Genomic DNA, 23,521 nt, shown 5'->3' on the forward strand with positions numbered 1-23,521 from the left:
AGGCAAAAATTAGGAAACGCAAGTATTCCGCGAATAATTACTGGTTGCAAGCAGAATAAAAATAATAGCCAGTGTAAAAAATCAAAACCAAAACAATATCACGAGCAAAACCACGAACAAAAACCAGCGTGCAAGAAGACAACACATCACACATAATAAGCGAGGCACCTTGACGCAGTCTCCCGAGCCTTTCTCTACCTTCACCGCCTTCACAATTGGGGTTACGACATCCTGTTCGCCCTCTACCTCCAAGTCAACCTTGCATTGCTTTGTTTCCTTGCTCTGCGCATACAGCCTGCTGACAGGTGGCCACAACGCCTGCTTCACCCGCTTTTTGCATTTCGACATCGAATGCTTGAACCCCTTGTCGCTCTTCGGCTTGATGTTACTAGGGGTGTCACCGCTTGAACTAGCAACGCCTTCAAACTCAAACAAATCGCTGCCTCCGCTATCGTTTCCAACGTCGGCAGAAAACTTCGTTTTAGGTGAATCTAACCGGAAACGTCCTGCTATCTGTCTGATCATGCTCGCAGACTTCTTTACGCTCAGCATTTTTTCAGTGGTAGGCGGCGTTGACCCTGGTTTATCATGACTCGGGGCCTTCAATTTTTTGTAAGGATTGACTAGAGGAGAGTTTAAATCGTAGCTAAGCCGTCTTCTGGGAGTCTCGTCTAGTCCAACGTAACCTACTGTTGAACTCGGGCTCGAGATACTGTGCCTTGGCCCTTTCTCTGTGGACAAAGAATTCCTGCTGAACAATCCGCCGTACGGTTTCTTAACACTGGACGATCTGACGGGACTCAAATCTCGTGTGTTAATTCCCTTTCTCGCTGCCAAAGCTGTCGGGTGCAGGTCACACTCTATAGACTTGCGTTTAAACTCATCTTTGTTCGTAAACCGTCTACCGCTGGAGGTTTTACCGGCCGAATGTACGGCGTTACGACCGCGGGTGACTTTCTTCAAATTCCTCAGCCATTCTAAATCTCGTTCTGGTGATAAAAATCGCTTTTTCACCGGCGATGTGAAAGGTGAAATTCGCGAGGCAATCCCCCCTTTCTTTTTGACAGTGGTCTCTTCGATAACACTCAGCTTTGCTACCTGCGGGTAATGATATCAATTGGAGATAGGAAATGACAGAATAGGAAGAATGTGTGATCAATCAAAGGAATAAATCAAACCACATGCGATGGGAATCAGTTTCATCCACGGAATCATAAATAAAAAGACACATTCGTCTAAATTAATTTTCCTCGACGAGCTTTCTTAGACCTGAAAACAACCGAGTAAATGCCAAGAATATGGCTCGAAAATCGTATACCGTACCAGTTTATAATAGGCAATCCGATTTTGGCGTAAATCTCGACGGAACATACAACACAATTTATACCTACAAGACTTATCTCCTCTGGAACACATCTCCTACAGCAGTGGTACGGGGTAATTACCACAAAAACATTACATCACATTACCAGAGTCCCTGTCTGAATATTGGGATTCAATGACGAAAAACTTGTGAAAAACATTCCGCTCGCAATAAGTCTAACGGGTTCAATCAATGTTCGAGTCACCGAAAATAATGTCGTTTTCTCCAATCAAAATATCGGTAATCGGTAAAATCGAATCACAGATATTTCAACGGACCACAAGCTTCGACGACAAACACCAACTCTCGTTACGCCAAGCTGTGAACCAACACACCTAATTCACCAATTCAAGCCCAATCACTCGGCAATCCGCTACTTTTTTTTCACAGCACATTTAATGATGGGAGCACAATGTACAAATGATTGCATGCGCGGGCAGCCTATTGCAAAACGGTACGCAGTACTATTGTATGACGGCAGCGAGCTCAAACTAGCAGAGCTCAATCGAATCGACTACTTTGAAGAAACAAATCTCATTAGAAGAATAAAGGGCGGGATATGAAATCTATTTTCCGAATACAAATACTATCGGGATTATTATAGTACGAGTCTTGATGGAAATAGACGCCACAGATGTCCGATTAGAAAACACACAAAAATCAGCATTTCATAAAAAAGGGAAGTTGTAGAAGCAAATCTGTTAGCTCGAATATCAGGCGGGATGTCTCAGCACAGAATGAAGTCCACGCAAATCTCTACCATTTCCGTGAATACAAATACAAATCTAAATTATCGACTATAACACGCAAGCTGATAGGCCCGGACCCGGTCAGTGCAATACGTAGTGGCAACGGTTAGAAGTAATGAAACATCACAGCGATATAACTCGTAGTGTGACGAGTGTCCATGCAACATTCGATATGCAACTTAGTGCCTGTACGTCGGTGCTGAAGATGACAACATAAAAAAAAACTATGCAAAGATGACAGAAATTATCGAGTAAATAACTAATTAAAACTCGTGTGCTGACGGGGTCGCTGGAACACAATCAATGTTGAGGACCCGATAAATCCGATTCAGAAAAGTATACGCCCGAGTCCGGATTTCAATCCGATTTCAATTGAAATCTTCATCAACTCAACAAAATTATCATTAGCGAGAGCCCGGATCGGAAAGAATCTTATTTCAAGGCCCGCATTCAGTTCTGATGCCCGATTCATCTCGACCTGACAGATGAAACGCGTGGCGACATCGAAGTGCACAGTATGATTGGAATCAAGAGTACAGGCATGCTATTACAAAGCGAAAAAACAAACTTATCGCAAACACACCAACACCGAATTTTCACATGAATGCATAGTAGACCGCGGCCGACACAACACACACAGCCACACATCCAGCTAGCACTTTCGATAGCAAGCCAGGGTCGCTGTCACCCGTGTCCGCCACCCTAGCGCTAACGGATTCGACACTGGGCCGGACGGGAGACGGGGTCGTGACACTGTCGTCTTTACGAATTTCCGCTCCCTTTTCTGCAGATTTTTCAACGGCCACTGTTGGGGTGTTCGCACCACTGACAAACGCCCCGTGAGTTAAATTTTGAGATTTCTCAGCGCCCGGGGTGTGCAACGCAAACATTTTCACAAGATCTGAACGTGGCGGCGCCCTTCTTCTCATCGTCGGTATGGGAGGCTGGTCCAATTCCATGGCGGTCCTGTGATCATTGTTTTCGTCGGAATGCTCGACAGCGAGTAGATTCGATTTCACAGGTTTTTGCGGTATAATTTCATCTGTTTTTTGTTCTCTCTGCTTAATTTCTGATCCAGTTTCCTGTTTTTTCTCGTTTTTCCTCCCAATACGCGACGACAATCTGTCGACAAGGCGTCGATGCCTTTCATCATCCTCCAACGATTCCACATCCCGGACCATTCTCTTCACCCGTTCGGCCAGCGGAGTTTTTCGTTGCCCCGTCAAGTCTACGCCTTGACTCTTGTAAATCTCCCCGGACAGGAACGCGTCTGGCAATTTGGGACGCCCGGCCCGCCCGTCACCCTTTCCCCGCACTCGATCCGGCACGCCTTTCTTCAACACCGCCCGGTCCGATTTATACACAACTGCCCCGGCAAACTCCGTCGGCAGTTTAGGCCGGCCGGGCGGGACCCGGCGTCTTCGAAATCTCGGAGAATCGCTGCCCGCGACAGCGTCAAACCTGGTCTCTTCCGTATTATCCCCGACAACAGTGTCTTTGACGGCGTCGTTCTCCGTCTGTGATACGTGAGCAAGCGTGTCAGGGGCTTCGAAACCTCAGCAGGACCACCGGCGTAACCCCAAAACCCCACGAAACAACCCCAGGCAAAGTCATGCATGAAAACACCGCAACAACACACAAAGGCGCAGGAAATGGATTAGATATCGAATTTTTAATAAAATATTTTTTAATAGAACTTGTTAGTGTTAGTGTGTATTACGAGCTGCATGCACTCCGCTGCGATGGATGAGTAGAAGAAAAAAAATCGCCTGACAAAGCGCAGACCTGTTTTGCTTGCGTGACCGTAGAGAGAAAAGGTAAGGAAGCACTGAGAACCTGGTGGTCTTCCGAGTACAAAGAGGTAGGCTTGTCTAAAAATACTTGGCGCACGTATCCACGCGCTCCGACTAAACATACGTTACTGGTGAATTCGGCATTACTATATACTATACATACCAAGTGCCAAATTTACCAAGTGCACATTCATTTTGAAAGTTAGTTATACAACATTACTTCATATTTTCATAATAATGACAGTTATTATATTTCTAATGCCTAATTCACCAGTAAACCATAAAATAGCAAATTGAAAATGTGGTAATCATATAATTAATGCAAGAAAAAATACGTGGTCTCGTCACTATAATATGCTCGTCGCGATGTGCTCGTTGCTACACTCGAAAACAGGAATTTTGAAAAACATCCCGTCTTGTCCAGTTCCGTCAATGCACAATAATGAAACGCTAACGAGTGAAATCTGAAATTTCTGCAGTCGACCCTACGACTCATCGCGAGTTTTCTATAGGCGGGGGGCCCCTTCTCATATAGTACACGGGCAGAACACTCGCAAGAAAACGGGAACATTTTTACGAGGACGAACCTCCGGCTCCGTGGATGACAGAGACGGCTTCACGTCGGGTATCCCGGTCGACCGTCGCTGGCTCCGGTTTCTCCTGCGTTGCTGCGCGGCGGACTTGCGGTTAGCTGCGGTGGTTGCGCTGGCGTCCGAGGCCGACGTGTCTCCTGACGAAAAAGCGGACACATTGACACAAACTGGGGATATACGGCAATGTAAACTCATCATCACTACGAATGTATTTGCATACCCTTGGAATTAATCCAGTAGACACTATACACATTCAAAACATATACACAGATGACGGATGTCCAGTTTTCAGTGTTTCACATCAGCAATATAGGCCTACACAATATTAGCACACCGACTTTCGATATGATTTCATCCAATAGCACGAAATGAGATCAACGAACAATGAGCAATCGCTCTTTTAATTACGATATTCCTTCTTTCCCGAAATAACGAATGGTGTGTTCGAGAGTCGTGGAAAAGTGTAGTTTGTATAAGTACAGCTTGCCACCAAGGCTGGAAAATATGAGTACCGGAGTGACTCGAGTATCACTCAATATGATGTCATAGCAGCATGAATTATGTGGAAAGCTCAAACATGCAGGCCTACCTTTTATGCATCCACAAAGAATATAGCGCCTGTTCTATATCACATTAAAGATAGTTAAGTATTATTTGAGCATGTTTATTTCATTGTAGGCTACTATCTGACAATGCTGCAAGTTGATCAAGACTTAGATAGCGTGCGTACCTTTCTTTTTTAGTCAACACCACACAATTAAAAAAAAGTGGGTAGTTCGACAATCCAATCAAAGTGATGACCGTTTTTTTTTGTCGTTACGGACTGTTGTCCAAGGGACCGCGCAGCGAGTTGGTGAGTGCTCGCGGACTCGTGAAAAATTAGAGGGAAAACTGGTTTCAAGGGTCCCGCAGTGGAAAATACTACAGAAACTATAGTTTTCGTGTATCTAGAATCATTTGAATTAATAATGGATTCAGATTATGCTACTCAAATCCTTGTGCCACCATTAAAGCTACCGACAAAACCACAATAAATTAACAAAAAATTTTCGATCGTTTCCGCAAAGAAGACGGGCTGGCTCACCTTTGTCGTCATCAGAAGCGGTTGCTTCCACATTAATACTCGGAACTGGTAAACTCGACGTCTTCGTTTCGGCCGCGTCGTTACTTTTCACTCTCTGATCTGACGGTATGTAGCCCGACGGTAGAGCCGCGACCGGCGTGCCAGCGCCGGCAGTCGTTGACGACTGAGCATCGTCGCGCTTCTGTAAATTCGACGTGGAGTCCTGTAGACGAGACAGAAAATGTAGAAATATCCGTGCCGTAATCGAGATTGCATCAGTTGGAGGAAATTCCTTTTGGTCGAAGGCTTGTAAGCTAGTCACAAGGTCCCAGTCACAAGTCAATCTCACTGTTATAGGTTTGACTCGAGTCATTTTCGAATCACCACCGAGTCAAGCGCGAGTAGAGGGTCGAGTTCGAGTCATAGTATTATGATAAATCAATAAGTCCGAGTACAATAAGTACCTTCAACTCCGCAAAATCTGGGAAGCAACGAGTACTTGGCTTACGACACTGTTCAAATAGAATTACCGCTGGAGTAGGCAGCAAACTTTTTCCCTAATCGAAACTCAAAATAGAGAGTTTCGACACCCTACCAAAAGCAATGGAACGAATAAGTCGAATATAATAAAATAATTACATTTTTAGATTTCGTCAGGTCCGATGATGAATCCGCCTTGTCCACAGAATGTTGTTTTGTTTTCATGAGTCCGATATAATTCATTGCTTCCTCGTACACATCTGAAAAAATAGACAATCCAGTTAATGGCACAGAAGCAGCAAAACGGCAAAAGCAGCATACTACCAAGCAGACATGGGGTCATCGCAATTAGTAATCGCAATCGATTACTACAATTACAGCATTTTCAAGTAATCGTAATCGCAATCGATTACATTCAAAAAAATTCTAAAGTAATCGTAATCGTAATCGACTACTTCCCATATCTAATCGATTTCTTTGTGAAAGAACAATTACTTTTTATTTGTACAAGGATTATGACATAAACTGAACATTCGTGAACATGGAAGAGATATTTTGCCACGTTAGTGATAGCACAAACGTATGATTTTCAAACGCCACTGGTCATTATTACGTCAGAAGTATTATCCTTGCTCGTCATTGCGTAAGACGTATCTACATGTAGCAAATAGTTATTCGATGCACACTGTAGCGCGATTGAAAGAATACTCGCTATGCCGCATATCAGGTTATCAATACACCCCAGACGCCACTACCTCGCTGCAGGATAATAATCACCACTCTTCCTAGTTCCAAATTGTAACTTATATATTGATGCTAGGTTATGCTTAATTACGCTTTGGATTACTAACCGGTGGCTTCCGTAGGTTAGTAATCTATAGTTGAACGCAGTTTGACCGTTGCTGGTTGGCGAGCAGTAGGCCTACGTACGTACGTAAAAACGCCCGACAAAGATTTGAAATTTTGTACTCATCAGATGAAACATTTCGATTTCCACAACGAAGCATTAAATCAACAGCTGCTGATGTATATCATAACAGAGCTTGTAGTATATGTATTAGGTGGACGGTATAATAGTATGTTAGCTTTATCTTATTCTCATATGACTGAAACGGGCGCCAATCAATATTTCGCAATTCTTTACTTAACATTCGAACCTGCCGCCATAGCCACCCGCTTCTACACTAGGTAAATTGTGGGTTATAGCTAGAATCAGGACCAAAGTAGCAATTCGTCCCCCGCTCTAAAAGTTGGTCTTGGGCCCCATAGGAATGTCCTGGTCATTTTTCAAGTTGATGAATGCATTTCGTAAATAATATTGGTAATTCCATTATATCATTACTCTCCCAGCCCGCCCCCCCCCCCGATGGTCGGATTTACCTGAAGAGCTGAGGACACGTAATTGATAATTATAACTTCTGGTTTGTTGTTCTAACTATATTATTGTATGTTGTTGATTAGTTACCTGTTACATAATCAAAAGATATTGTAGTCGCCCAAACGCAGCAGACTAAAAGAAAAACTTTCGTGAGACGCACACACAAATTGTCATGTCTTCATTCCTTAGGGGTGCGCCGGGTGACATTTGATTTGTGGGGCTGAGATGGGAATGACAGTACTATTCGTCACGCCCACCCAGCGCGACTTTTGCATAGGACACATCACACATACCTAAAGTTCCGGCCAAGGTCTTTGACAGCACACCTCGTGGAGTCGGATGTTAGTCAAAACTGCATATGTCCTTTGGTGTGTTATGGCACGGTAATAACCGGCACCGAAATGCCTACTCCTATAAGTCATGCTTTTTTCTTGAGGGGGAGAGGTATGCATTTCAAAATCAAGCCATCTAGAGACACTAAATCAAAGAGAACTCCCAAGTTAATATAATCTCTCGAAAATACTCTATAATTTATGTTGATTTATGAAATACTTTTGACTCCCCTTCGAGCTCGCTTCCAACCCTATTGGGGAGTTTGGGGTGCGACAGTTACGAACCAGGAAGAATGCAAATCATTGGGTGCGATAAATCGTTCGCTATGGGGGCAATGAGTACATTATGACGTAACAAGCAAATGACGTCTCATTTATAAAGAATAAAGTTGTTATTTCATTAGGCCTTTTCATCGCAATCCTTAATTCCTTATATTGTCTTCCAATATATCTTCTAAGATTAGTTCTGAGAAGCAAAATGAATGTAATCGTAATCGACTACTTCCGGATTTTGCTGTAATTGTAATCGTAATCGCGTGATTCAGAAGTAATCGTAATCGATTACATTCATGAAGTAATCACCCCATGTCTGCTACCAAGTTATGACTAATTCTACTTACGTATTCGGTTTTTAACTCGGAGATTCAATTTGTAAGCAACAAAAAGATGACTTTATATCCGTGAATTAAAACTAAGGAACGGATACAGACTCGAGTGGAGGAAATTGGCGGGGCGAACACCTTTCACCAATACGGGGACATGCCGCACATGATTTGCTACCGGTATGTCGCTGGTTAACGCACCTAGAGTAACGCCTTGAGTGGATCTCCGAGTTTGTCTCTCCCTCCTTGAACGGATTCTCCTCTTGGCTTCTGCCTCTTCGTCTGCAACGGGCTGAAGATGCGAGCGTCTCTTATCCGCTTCGCTTTCCCTATGAAAAACAGATAAAATAAGTGCGCTGTTTCGACAGTTGTTAGTGAATTTAACAGAAATGAAATAACTACTGCATCATTATTACGAAAGAACATCAATGCTGCATTTATCAATGCGAAAATATAAGTTTCGCTGCTCTTTGCACTTGGTATGTAAGCCAGTGTAATAATGTAGTCGGGATAGGGCTGGGGCACCCAATTGGTGGTCATATTCTGCGGCCCGCAGCTGGTTTGACATCATAGAGTACAGTATACCCCTAGCAGCCGCTATGAAGATCTGGGACAGGAGCTTTGCCTCAAGTAATTTCATTTCCGAAGTTCACCACCCTATGTCGGATCTGCCGCAACCCTACAAGGGCTAGGGTCCGGCACTGTCATGGATCGAGCTTGCCAGTGGCTAGGTGTTGCCACAGGGCTGTCAGTCGCCGGTGCGATTTGGAACCAGGCCTGCAGATTGCAAGACCAGTGCCCTAACCACAGAAGAAGAGTGTTCGAAACTTCGGACTAATCAAATGCGAGACAAGGCACGCAACAGCACTTTCATCATTATTGAGCAAAGAGTGAGATTCATAATATCAACATTACAACATCACAGTCTAATATCTAAAGGCTAGGCATTATCATGCAAATTGCCAGGTATTTTTGATTTTTCTAGTGGAAGAATAGTAATGGCTATACGTACAAAGTGTCCGTTTCACTAGCCTATTACGATAGATTCAACAAGTCACAAGATGGATGGCATCATAATCAAAAAAACAACTAGCATTATCGAAATCGCTCGTGATTGATCATTAGGGTTGTCCATAATTTGGAAAATCTCAAAAAAGATGCGTATCCATGTCTCATTTTGTAGATTATTGACAAAAAACATCAATGGACCTGCAATAAGCTCATAGGAAAGTCCTTAACATTTGTCTAAATGCGTTTGAAAATAGCTGCCGTAGAGTGGGCGTGTTAGCGACCATAGAACGGCGAGAAGACTAGCAATCACGAAATCAAGTCTCTTGATTGGTTAATCAGCTATGCTTGAATGGTCACGACCACAGCGGCTTGCTGATTATGTGCTTATACTAGTTCAAGAAGTTCGCTAACGGCAATGATTCTGAAAGCGCATTGTACGTTGGTGATTTAATAATTAAATAAGACATCTGGTCATTGAATGTTTTAGTGTTAAAACTAGGTACCGATAGCTTTAGTGCAACAATAACCTATTGCAGGCATGACAGAGGTGAAACAGCGAATGATTGTGAACTTATAGAAGTAAGCATAGATACCAGAAATAGCCTACATATCTGATATTCTTGAGATTACATCAAGTGGTCCTGTTTTTCTGGGTGCAGGTAAGGTGTATTAGACATCGCCAAACTGGTGTAGCATACCATGTGATATGGATTCTGGACACAATCCTGTATGCTCAGAAGATATGTGGGCCGACCAGGTAGCTTATATTGGATTTCTGAAGAAGACTGTAACTACCACACCGCTTCAATACATCATTTTTATGTCCATGTCTGGTTTGATTCAAGCATTATAGTCGTGATGGAGCCGGTAATGATCTAAGATTCATTAAGGACATGCTATGCAATGCAAGCAAACTGTCTTTTTGCTGGTCCTACCAGCATAGTCTGTGTTTATCTTTAGACCTCTTTTCGCGGCATCATTGAGGACTTCTACAGCACTTGCGGGTATGATTCATTATGCTGCAATAATCTGACAAGTGTCAAGCATAAATGACAGATTCATCCAGCCCTTACAGCATTCAAGACTTCAATTATATACCACGACAACAGCCTAATAAGATCAGACAAAGTAGTGTCAATGTCAAGCTTTATATTTGTATTCAATGATGGTACATCCCCTCTGTAACTAGAAATTCGTTTGCCACTTGTATAAGCACCTTTGCAATATTTTTCCGCTTGTTTTTGTGCTTTCCATCAATGAAATCAAGGCATATACAGGCTACAACGGTTATCTTCACAATACGCCATCATGTCATGTATTTAAAGATATTGTGAAGCAGCTGTTCTTTGTTCATCTTGTGTCTCGTTACTCAACATGTTCTGAATTAATCCTAAATCATGATTGGCGGACCAACCTACAATGCGCTTACAGAATCACCGCCGTTAGCCGATTCCTTGACCAGCTGATCAACAAGCCGCCTATGTCGTGATCAGTGAAGCGTAGCAGATTAGCTAATCAAATGCCGTGATTTCGTGATTACTAGTCTGCTTGCCGTACTATGGTCGCTGACACGCCCACTCTACGGCAGCTACTTTCAAACGCATTTAGACAAATGTTAAAAACTTTCCCGTGAGCTTATTGCAGGTTCATTGACGTTTTTTAACTATAATCTATAGAATGAGTCATGGATACGCATAAATTTTGAGATTTTCCAAATTATGGACAACCCTATTGATCATATGATTCAACAGCTGACTGAAATTTCAACGGCTAAATAATCTTGAGATGGCGAGTTTCTGACGATCGATAAGAAACAACAGGTCGCATATAGGTGTTTACCCAACGCTTACCGGTCATGTGTGCATCATAGTCAATGACTCCAGATAACAAGAAATCATGTACTGGCATAAAAGTCTTTCAAAAGGTATGTTTTACGACGGGTTTATGAGTTATCCGTTTTTCAGGAAAACAAACCCTAAATGACACAGATAGGAAGGAGTAAGTACTCACTCGGCGATCTTGTTGCTGGCGATATCTGTGGGCTTTTCATTCTGGTTTTCTGACACACTGCTACAATGAAAAGTGATAAATTAGAAATCGACTATAGCTGGGGTTAATTTTATATAAAAAAAAATTCATCAAACCCAGTCAAGGTATGACCGAGGAATTTCATCTACTTATAACATCAGCAGAGATGAATGAATTGGTTATTTCTGTCAAGCGGCATGTATCCTTGGCTAATGCTACCACACTGGCATGCATTGAATACTACATTTAGTTGGCAATTTGTAAATGAAAGGCTCATCTTTCTATAAAGACACACCTACCAGTACGATAAAAAATGTTTAAAATGTTAATTCACTGCAGTCTCAACAGCTATCAGAAGGTATATTAATGGATAAACACCATAAAATGATTGTAAGAATGATTGTAAGCTGACACACACCGCAGTTTCTGCCTTCGTGTCACGAAATCAAAATCCTTTGCCACCAGATATAAAAACACCATGCAAACTATGTTATTACCTTGTTCTGGAGGTTATCAATTTATATCATTATAAGTTTACCGACTATAGCCCACTTCAAACTACATATTGTCAGGAATTTGCGCAAGGCTAGTAGACAAAGAGAAAACCAAGGTAAAAAAAAACTATCTTCCCTGGATGTCAGAGTCTACCAAGCGATTACCAGTACTTTACAGAAAACAGGAAAGAAGATGTAGGAACCAAGTATCGTTAGATAAGGAGCACATCCAAACAGTTAATCTAAAAATTCACAGAAGTTGAAGCTCCTGACCACACAATGCTATGTTGGACAGAGGTATTTCCACCGTACTAGTGGTGATACCTTGAGCTAACGTTGATGCAAAGTCGACAGTATACTGACGGATGTGGCAACTCCATGCAAGTCAAAACAACAGTCAAAGATAAATCTCAAAACACAATCACAAGTTACGCAATCAGCACTAACGCATCGTGTCTACCATCTTTCTGTTAGTGCTACAGTACTGAGTTGAAGAGGCCTTGGGAGGATAGTCCTTCACATTGCTGCAGTTTTATTGGATGCAACACATCGCAGTCAAACCTATTCCATCACTCATCAAATAGTGAACGGCGCGCGATTAGAGCTACAGCACCCGGATTCTGTTGCAGAATCAACTATACAGGGCACAGCAATTCAATTCGAGTACACAACTCCGACTTGAGTATTAATTGTAATGATTCGAGTACAGAGAACATATCTTTTCAAGTAACGGAATTAATACGCTCTTGGCAGTACAGAATTTTTGTTGACGAGAATTATACTTTCAAATGTTTCGATACATTCTTCCCGCTGCAGGAGCGTCGAAGCCTTCACATATCTGCGATCAACTGTTGGCACGTCTGCAGAGGACGTTGATATAATCACGCTCAGTAAGTATATCATTATTTTTGAGGACACGTAGCATCACTCTACTTGCGGTCGCAAAGAGGCAGCTATTTCACCGTTACATGTAGTTATAACCGGAGGTGGTCAGTAACGAAGTACTTCTACTTTTTGAAAACTTGAAGTAGATTTCGCCTACTCGCACTACTTTTCAAGTAGTTATGATTTTAGACTACTTCTATTTCTACTTGACAGTTTTCAGTTTTGTAGGCAAAAATAGACGTATAATACCTACTTACTTACTTACGAACCACCACTCCTACTTCTACTGGAGTAGAAATTTCGGCATTACTTCTACTTCTACTTGAGTAGCGACGATGAATACTTTGACCACCTCTGGTTATAACTACGATGACGTCATAACAAATGGTACTCAAATTCTTGACTGGGAAACTGCAGTACTACCGTTCAAGTACTCAACTCGAAATCGTTACAATTAGTACTCAATTCCAAGCCCAGCCCCACTCGCGAGTTAGCATCCATTCCCAAAATATCTTAGTTGGAAAAATCTACGCTACATTAGACTTCACACTATTCATCTCAAGCCCTACGCAAAGATATACCTCGAACTCTCTGCCGATTCCACCTGCTCTGCGGTTGGCAAAGCACGGCAGGCCAACACTGGTTTCGTCGGTACATCGACGGAATGTCTCAATCTAACCCTTCTGAAGGGCCGACCCCGCTGCGGCGAATCAACTCGATTCAACGCGGCCAGCTGTGTCTCGTTGCTTTTTGCAATCGGCCGGAAACCCCGGAGCAAATTTGCGCCGACCACTGAAGCCGGGCCGGTCACGGGCCTGATGCCGTGCAGCTCTTTGTCAATGGACCACCTCCTTGCGATCGGCCTTTTCGGCCTTGCCCCGGTCTCGTTGGACGGCCGCGTTAAGGTGGGCGAAAGCGAGCTGGACCTTTCCACCGTGGAGTGCTTGAAACGACCGACAAATCCCTCGTTTTTTGGGTCGCGTGAATCACTAGAAGGACGAGTCGTAGGATTGGACAAAGTTGCGGATACGCACTGATTTCTTTGCAGTCCCCACAGCACACAACTATTTGGTTAGTAACACTACCGAAGATGGCTGAAGACAGCTACCAAGAACGGGTATCTAACATTCCCGGCACTACCATTCAGTAACAATATCAAGTTCTTCAATCCGTCAAAAGCACAGGGCCAATCCGCGGCGGCCTTAGACTTGACAAGAAATTTCTGATTACGTAAGCTACAGCAAAATGGAAGGTTCTGAATGCTGAACATATAAGTGGAAAAAATGTTAGCCTATTCCATGATTACGGAGAAAGAAAGATCCAATATAGTCAAATTAAGCTGTCACATTCCCAAATACTTTGTTCGACTTTATAGTTTGCAGGGATATAGTAGTAGGCCTACATTGTAAAATGGAATGCAGAATCAATGGGTATCATTATGAAACATTCCAGAGCATAAGTTGAAAGAATTTATCTCTCGGACTGTTTCAAAATCATTTGTATTTTGGCTCAAGTTCACTATTTTTCAGAGTGGAGTATGGTCGTTTTTCCGATTTATAGTAGCAAGTACAAGTGCTCAAACCAATAAACTGAGAAAATCGACAAAAATCTACCAAGCACTCTTGTGATGCAGTAGGCTACAGTACAGGATTAAAATATATGCATTGCACCGCGGCCATATTCGGTATCCTGTGATCTCACCAGCACACCCATTACTCATTAGTGCTCAGGGAAATGACATTATACTGCGACTAACAGTGGAAGAGATGATAGCTCCCTGTCGAAATCCTTACAGCTTTGAAATGTGTACGATGATAACCACAAATATCTTTCACTACTTGAAACTCTGACAGCAGAATTTTGAGTTGACATAAATTACCATCTACGCCTAAATACAACAAATATTCCAGGCTAGTTTTCCATAACAGAGACTCATATCTTAGGATTCTTAGGATATCTCAGCCTTGCCCTAATCGGTGACGCACTCCAGATATAGATCTGAACAGAATCAAAACAGAACTAACAAATCCACATAAATTAGTGCAAAATGCCTCATATCAATATAAAATACACAGATATCCTTCTGGTAATACCCAGACAAAAGCCGACGATGCACAACCAATCCTGCATATACAAACAATACCAACAGCAGTGCTATAGTGAGCAATCCTCCCCTCTTACTGCTACTGTACTACATATTAAAAATTATGCCAGTATATATACATACATACATCAGGCAAAATTTGAAATCCTTTTGAACATGAATCCCTGGCGCCAACAATCTAAATCAGCTGCCACAGTGAGACAGAAAATTTCAAAATCACAAGAGAATTTACGAAACACCCATAGTAGGTAGGTAAGTATGCTTCGCGTTAGCCAAAGAAAAGAATGGAACACACGGTGTTAAAAGTGCCACACTACCAAGGCCGTGCATCCAAACCAAGAATACCTGATCGTTTTAGACGGCCTCGACACGGCATTACCGATATCCTCATTTTGTTCGAGGCTTTCCACGCGACCAACGGCTTGCTTGTAAGAAACGCTAGAAACGATGGACCGTTGAGAACTACCAGTGGCGCACATACAACGACATCCCCATTAACACCACAGGGATGTGTTTGCTCCAGCATTAGACAACCCTGCAACCCACTATCACCACACTACGCCCAACATATTTTATTATGCCTGGTTACCACCAAAAAATACCAGAGAATTTATGAGGCTAATAGATACTAGCATCTATGGTGCTTAAAGAGAAACAGAAATCCGTTAGAATTTACTTGTGCCTGTATACAAGACAAGCCAATCGTAGATAAGACAAGTTCGCGCACCGAATTCTTAATTCAGAAACCGGGTACCCTACCTGCGTTTGAACGAAGAGCCCGTCTGTTCTGAAGTAGGATCAGTAGTGGTAACAACCGAGACAGCGTCCGTCCCAGGCTTTTTCCGCATAAAAGGCGGACGGCTATAACTGTAACGAAGCCATTTGTAATAATTCACGATTATACTATTTCAGGACACGAGATTAGAATAGGTTAACTTGAACTGTATCAACTAAACCACGTTCATAATTCACACTGCCCGGATAATAATTCAATTCGGTCGGTAATAAATTCTTGCGATTATTTTCGCCATGAATACAGAAAACTTCGAATAATCCGAAAGAATGCAGCTTTCGTATGAGCTACTTAAAGTAAAGTTGTATATTACAGAATGCAACTAAATCCAATGACGCTACAAAAAAGCAGCCTCAAACAGTGAAATATGTGGGCACCGGACAAAACGCGAATACTGCATCAATGTAATCAATTGTTATTATGATTACAGAAATATCTGGCAGCCGCCGATTATGACAACAGTTCACACATTCGTAGCGACTAGGAAATTTCCATACCCTGCTGAACCATCGTTAGTTGAAGTATTGTCAGTCTCATTTTGTTTGTTCTTCCTCAAATCGAATAGCGGCGAAACCCGGGCAGTCTGCAAAAAAACAAGTGAACATTACTACGGTTTTTAACGGACATGTATACAATACACCCCAGGTTTTTCTGGGATGAGCTGTAGCGATCCAACTTCAAAATCTTTAGGACAGAGATACTTGTTGGGCAGAGAGTAGGGGTATGTATTCCAGCGCCTACCGACAATGGCGGCAGCATCGATAGTATGATATTCAAAACAAATCCACAGCAAAGTATGAAGTACGGTACTGTTATTTTATTGAAATTTGAACAATAACACCTGACCATTGGGGAAAATTTCAACCATTAACGGTTTGTGCCATTCTATAATTGTTAACCATGCCACTTACTGGGTGGGTGAAACATTCAAGAGCTAAGCACAAACTATATTTTCAAGAGAATTTACTGTATCAGTCTACCACCCAAAATCAGATATCATCACACATTTAACAGAGTGTGGAAAATACAAACATAATACTGTTGAGTGGTGACCAATGCAGTAACCCCATTCATTAGAAGTTCGTACGTCAACTATTTCAATTGCTGTCTCGCAGTCGGTACCTTTTGTGCACGAATGTGGCAAGCAGACAAAAGCTGTGCGAACCCAAGTTGACTGCTAGCATTCTATATCCAAATTCAACGACGAATTTGCTCTGCTATTAATCACGAATCTACCTTAGGTTGTTCATCAGTGTTCCGAGACGAATATGGCGGCTTCCGTGTTTCCGAGTTCGTGGTCGACTTGGAGTCATCTTCAAAAGTTTGAAGCCTCCGCGACCCTTCAAGAGACGATAGATTTTCACTGCCGTCAACATCAATGCAGACAGATAGCACACGAGGGCATTTTAAACAATTTGACAAAACTATGCACCGTGCTAGAAGGCAAAATATTTTTGGTGATTTTTTTGTGAACAGTACATGATACGTAAACTACTGATTTTTCATACTTTTGCCAGTAACGTACCCCTTCCAAAAAGTACCCAGCTTGCAGACCCTTTACATATTCATGACTGACACTAAACAACGTTATTAAAAATTCTGCAAACAACGCTAACCTAAGTGCTACAATTGGCGGCTCTACAAATAGGGCGGTAACAGGACAACAGCCGCTCCCAAAAATATTTGACACTCAAAGTAAAGCTTTACCGCGCACGAAGTCATTGGAAAAGCGCGAAAATAATTCCGAAGTTGTTAAAATTCGCTCCAAAACACTTCTGTGAACTCTACAAGTAATTTTGGACCCCTTCAGCTTTGCACCCTCTATTGCGGCCATAGACGCAGCACTGCCTACAGGTTCTTGTGTTACATGCATAAATCGAATATTATTACTTATGCCATCAATTTCCTATAGACTCACGGAGCCACAATTGAGAGCTACTGTATCAAACGCACCTCTGTCGGAGAGAGGTTTCTTCGCAAAGCCTGTCTTATATGTGAGGAAATAGCAACATGAACACTCTCCGCCTTACCTATCCGCCAAGAAGAAACGGTGTCCTTATCCCGGCCGTATGCCGATGTTTTCCCGTTCTCCTTAATATCTCTAGTCTGTAAAAATACCGATTGTTAGCCCACACAGCCCAGTTGTTACCGAAAGATGAAAACATTTTCAGGGCAATGGCGTCCGTATCGTAGTTTTGTTGAATTTACTCACGTTGGAGTCACAGAAATTGAGTAACACACTTGGGAGTCGGAATCGGGGAGAACACATAGGCCTACTAGCTGGAGTCAGAGTATACGAGTTTATTAAAATGCTTCGATTCAAGACTACTTCAAAATCCAACCAAACGTCGTCAAACGTTACTAAAACGTGTCGCTTGCTGATACAAAATCAGTGGCGGACCTTCAAACTTCAATTTGTTTCTGCAAACACAATTTTGTTAAATTTCGGCGAATCACACACATCAAAAACATAATAGATGTATAGGACTTTTAGAGACAGAGTCAATATGTTCAAGGTTTCCGGAATCAGAGTTCTGTGAGGAAAATAATGACCCAGTCGCTGTTATTTTGAGGACTCGACTAAACTCGAGTCAACTTCTGAAGTATTGAAAATGACTCGAGTCGACATGAGTTAATTTGCGTATTGACTCAACTTGTACTCGAGTCATTGCACATGACTAAAGCAAGTCATACGACTTAAGACTCGGACGTTCAAGTTCAAGACAATCGTTTCACGGTAACTTCGAAAAAATACCAAGTAACCACATTATTGGCATTTCGTCTGTCAGTACTAAAACTTCAAAAAATAGGGCGAGAAACTGTTGCAAAGGAGGAAAATTACAATAACAGGGATGCGTGGCATTCGATATCATCCAAGCAGCATTGTAAAGAATGCGTTGAACAGGAGTTGAACTCAAAACCAAACAGCGAACTGTGAACGCAATTACTTGAACTTGACTTGACTAGGTAGTGAATTAAAATGACTCGACTTGAATCGAGTCAAAACTATAAAAGTAGGATTGACTTGTGACTCGGGACCTTGTGACTTGGTTACAACCCTGTAGTCAGAATGTTTCAAGTTTCAGTAGGAGGCGTATTGAAAATGTTTTTGGAGTCTGTGGTAAAGTGAGCCTGTCCAACAGCACCAGTAAACTCACCACAGGTTGCACAGGCTGGGTGAGCGCCACCGGCTTCGACCCGCCTTCGCTATTGGTGGAGGTCACCGTCCGATGGCTGTCTTCGGACGAAGTAAACTGCAGTGAAGCCGGCCTGTTCCGCCTCGAGTAACGGTCGCCGGCATCGTCGCTGTTGCCCTCGGTTTTGTAGGACTTGATCTCGCTGGTCGAAGCGATACGGGTGGTCCTTTTCGTGACCCGGGCGTCTTCTTCTGTGGAGGTGGCCTCCAACGCTTTGGACGGCGGCTTCTCGTTGGCGTCAGTCTTTTCCGTCGGGTCTTTCGTGTAAGGCGGAGAGTACCTGGGGTTGAATAATGATCGACAATTGAATGATAAATAAAACGATATATTGCAAATTGCTGGAGAAACTTGCCGGAAACTTGTTTATTTGTCGGAAAGTCTGCTCAAGATTTGTCATCGAACGATACATCAATACAATACAATACATTGAGACGACAGATTTCGCATACTCGGCAAGGGTCGCTCACACTTTCATTTGTGTGCCTTGGAGTCGACTTTTATCAAAATACACCAGCCAAGGCTGTGTCAACAAAAAGGGTTCGTGTATCATCTAAAAATAGTACACTGAACGCTCTCGTATTCAACATTCCTCCGGTGACGTCATATTTTGTGTTACGATTGTTGATGTACGCTGTTCTTTTGAATTCTCTACTAGTTGCTGACGATTACCCCTGACGAGTGTCAGCCGAAAATATTCGGGTTCATTCCAATATGAATATACTATTCAATTGTATATTGAAGTTCTGTACCTCCAAGAAGCGCATATAACATTGGTAATATCAAAAAGGAAGCGGCTAATTTCTCGTCAAATTAAACAAAAAAAATTGCAATATTTGTATTCTATTCTAATAGCATGGATTTGTTGCGATTACTTTTTAGGTTCATTCGATTTCTGTAAGGCAGAGAGCAGCTGAACTATATAGACTGATAGTTAATCCAGACTCCAAATCAGGTTGCAACTTGCGCCGTTTATGTATGAAAAACAAATTTCAAATTTTAGACTACTATTTCTGATCTCGACCCGGGCATAGTATGCAGGAAAGGGGACAGCTTCAATGGAATTCGGATTAATGAAAACGAATAGTTACAGAATTTCTGAAATTACTGCAAGCACGTGGGCTGCTTGCAGATAATTGCTTTACTTTCTCAATATGCACAAAAACCAAGAACAACATTGATTCATCACAACTAATTTGATAGACTCATGGCATTCGTTCCTTAAACACCATGCATCGTATCAGTAATTTGCATTACCAAAATGTAAAATAAACACAGGTCATGTGGGGTCCCATATCAAAGCGTAACACTTTCTCCTATACCTTTACATACAGTTAGCATGTGCCTGCCATTGCATGCACCAAGCTTTCTTGTAACAAGATAGCTGTTACTATTTGACGAGGCGATAGGTTCAAGCATTTCCAAAACGCATTGAGATAATCTCTCACAGTGGCGATAATGACAGCTGTGTATTACAGCCAGCCACACATTCCAATCTCAGAAAATAAAGGTGCTAAGTGTAATGAAGAGATACTTGTATGACCTTATCGCACGGTAGCATGCAAAAGTATACAGTGCCTTGAAGGATGTTATCATAAACCAGACATTCGCGGTTGATATTATAACAAACCACCCCCGTTTCAAGCATAATATGCTACCGTCTTTGTACCAGGGGAGCACTGCTTTCTCCATTATTGTAAACCATTGCCAAGTATGAAATGGAACATAAGCAGCTGTTGTCCTCGGCTACTGACATTGTCAAGTGTTCTCATCAAATGCCATCTATGATCACACTAACATACAGAAATCCCAAGGCACTGCCATCAATCGTTAGGTCCACTTGGCTGAATGAAAAGTATTCAAAAACGTTCAATTAAACTACATACATATTTTAAATAGCTTCTTGGAGGTACAGAACTTCAATACACATTCAATAATATATTCAATGATTTCAATATGAATTTACAATTCAATCATACATATTTTAGTTCTTGGATCTTAAATCATGAGCAGTTGATCATACTAGCAAATTATCCACTTGATAGTAGAATTTATGGCTTTTATGGAGACATAGACTTATTTTTCATCACTCAATTATTGCCTATCGATATATGTACCCCATAACATACGTGACACCCAAAGAACATTTCTCAACTCATTATATTCGTATAGTGTTTTCACAGGGTCAACAATAAATTACCATAGTAGTTCTTGAAACGAATGTCCGCAAAATATACGAAACATTTTTATTCCTGCACTCCGGGTATAATGACAACTTGTATTGCCTCCGACCCGCCGTAGTCATAAAATATTCAAGTTCATGACATTATATTGTACCGGCAAATGCATTTTGAACTGCTAACATATCTTATCCTGGTTACACTTCTACACAGAGTCACCGAGAAATAAGCATCAGTACAGCTATGAGACCATTAAAGCACGTGACAAAAAAGCTTACAACCAAGCAAAACCAACATGCCATATTTTATTCGCTAGCTGGAGCACCGCACGGCAAGCGTCTGGATCACGGATTATCGTCGAAGTGTGTGACATAGTAATTACCAGAGTGAAATTACAGGTTAGTCACATACCGAGATGCCAAAAACAAGCAGCCATTTATTCAATCCGATTTGACGCTACCGTCCATGTTATAATTCACGTATCGCCGTCTCGAAGACAGATAGTCAATTGACCGAGACTCACAAAAGCTTAATACGGAACGCGAAATATGACGCGGCTTACAACGTCCAGCATAACACGATCACAGCTCATTAGCGATGGAACGGCGTGGATTATTGGTATCCAAACAGGCTCGTCCCAATTGACGGCCTCAATCACACTGCCATAAGCAAGAAATATACATGTGCGCACCACACCAGCAGCAGTCTATCCGTCAATATTAACGTGACACATACCGTCAAGCCATCGCCGAAAGGGATTACAAACGAATACATAACGGACCAAATAAAGGCGGAGACACATCAACGGCGTATCAGCAAATAAAACCTCACAACAAACGACAAATTTCAATCGGTGCCGACCAGCTGCACTTAATGAACCGCTCGGCGATCGCTAGCAAGTGAGCGTAGCCCAATTTCGAGGGGATGGGCTGGGCAGAACGGAATTTAAATTAGAAGCATCCGGACTACGAGACCAGACTTGCCGGAACGTGTTTTAGAGATATCGCAATCGCTCAATTCCCACCCGAACACCCTGCACCGCACCCAGCAGATAACTAGACTTCGATAAAAATCTATAAATGTGTTTTTCAAAAGGCACGCTTTTTGAAATAGTTTTTGAATAATGAATAAGTTTTTGAATTTGTTCCGAGCGCAGCAAAATCGCAAGATATCGAGCACTCGGAACGGGCTATTTTCCAAACGAAACGGGAGCAAAAGAGCTTCGGAAAATCGGACAAGAAAACTGGAGCTACAAATTAGATAACAATGCTATTCTCTCTATACAGATCCTAGTCATCCTTTGATATGTTTACTAAATAATGGTAAACGAAGATGTTGCTTGTGACCAGGATCGTTATACGGCCAAATACCCATTGCCAAATCTAGCATCATTCAGGTGTTCTGCAGTAGTTTCATGTGTCCATGGCACTAATCTAGGAGACTAGAACACCTTGAAAAATGACGATCCCGGCATCATATATGTATAGCCTACAGCTCATAATAGCCTGTGACCAGTAAAACGCTTCACAAACAACTAACTACCACACAAGTTGGCCACAGCGAAATAACAAATAGCTAAGACAGAAATCGTTTTGAGCACATACTTTGTTCGTTTCTCGAGAGGCGGCTCTTCGATGACCGCGTCCTTCTCTTGCGACGCTTTCAACTCCTCCAAATAGTCCAGCATTTCTTCGTCGGCAACGTCAAAACACGTTTGGCCCTGCGAGGAAAAAAAACAGAGTCGTCTATACAGTGAAGAAACCGAAACTTAGTCACAGGTCGGCAAGCGGAAGTACAGCTGGGCGCGAGATCACTTCAGCTCCACCCCTCACAAAATGCCCATTTCTTTTAGGCTGTCCTAAATCATTTCAACTCTAATCATAAATACAGACACCGTCACAGTATCTTAGTGGGTAAGCCACAGTTTACGCAGCCCAAGAGGTCGCTGGTCCGATTCTAGCTGACTTTCCTTGAGCAGTGCAGAAAAAATGACATCATAAGTCCAGTTAAACGACCAGGGTGACCCCTCAGCCAAATCGTGCTGTGGAGTGTGGATAGCTCAACACCGACCCACTATGTCCACTCTCTCGTAAGAATCCAATCTATATAAATATAGATTTTCCCCCTTTGTTACCACATTGTTATCTTGTGTTAATGCTACCGTGACTGGTTCCGAATACATAGGAAAAACATCAGATCCGGGCGCTGGAATCCCCAAAATCTCCCGCAAATATCATAATCGTTCGTCGTTGCTAAATCTTGTACGTAGAAACAGCAGACATCAATTCCTATTGTCCTGACGCTACACTTGGCTCGAAAATTTCACCGTTATGTTTCTCTAACAAAGATAATTTTTTCACTCGATTTCGCTTCGCAGATAGACCAGAGTCCTCCACATCGCGTCATTGTGCCACTTACTAAGTAATTATCAATGTCATCAGCGTAATCAGATTTTTAGAAAAGTAGTAATCTCGCGGCT

The 23,521-nt window shown here is 42.2% G+C and overlaps 1 protein-coding gene across 8 annotated transcripts in view; it reads right to left on the bottom strand.

The window, feature by feature from the left end:
* LOC145445274 (protein phosphatase 1 regulatory subunit 12B-like) overlaps nt 1-23,521 on the bottom strand; it is a 43,922-nt gene that overhangs the window by 14,076 nt on the left and 6,325 nt on the right. For 2 of the 8 annotated variants that reach the window (XM_080323447.1, XM_080323453.1), the window contains exons 6-19: nt 22,647-22,762; nt 18,827-19,145; nt 17,699-17,774; nt 16,905-17,008; nt 16,166-16,251; nt 15,635-15,742; nt 15,221-15,313; nt 13,353-13,760; nt 11,375-11,434; nt 8,555-8,682; nt 6,201-6,301; nt 5,583-5,784; nt 4,493-4,635; nt 169-1,098 (exon numbers count right to left, since the gene is read on the bottom strand). In XM_080323447.1, coding sequence (XP_080179573.1) covers nt 169-1,098; nt 4,493-4,635; nt 5,583-5,784; nt 6,201-6,301; nt 8,555-8,682; nt 11,375-11,434; nt 13,353-13,760; nt 15,221-15,313; nt 15,635-15,742; nt 16,166-16,251; nt 16,905-17,008; nt 17,699-17,774; nt 18,827-19,145; nt 22,647-22,762 — 2,874 coding nt within the window. The remainder of the gene's footprint in view (nt 1-168; nt 1,099-4,492; nt 4,636-5,582; nt 5,785-6,200; nt 6,302-8,554; nt 8,683-11,374; nt 11,435-13,352; nt 13,761-15,220; nt 15,314-15,634; nt 15,743-16,165; nt 16,252-16,904; nt 17,009-17,698; nt 17,775-18,826; nt 19,146-22,646; nt 22,763-23,521) is intronic. The other 6 variants (XM_080323448.1, XM_080323450.1, XM_080323449.1 and 3 more) reach the window with 6 other exon arrangements.

The sequence above is a fragment of the Botryllus schlosseri genome, chromosome 8 (assembly GCF_051294905.1).
Source record: "Botryllus schlosseri isolate E-star chromosome 8, Bs_hap1, whole genome shotgun sequence".
NCBI classification, from domain to species: Eukaryota; Metazoa; Chordata; class Ascidiacea; order Stolidobranchia; family Styelidae; genus Botryllus; species Botryllus schlosseri.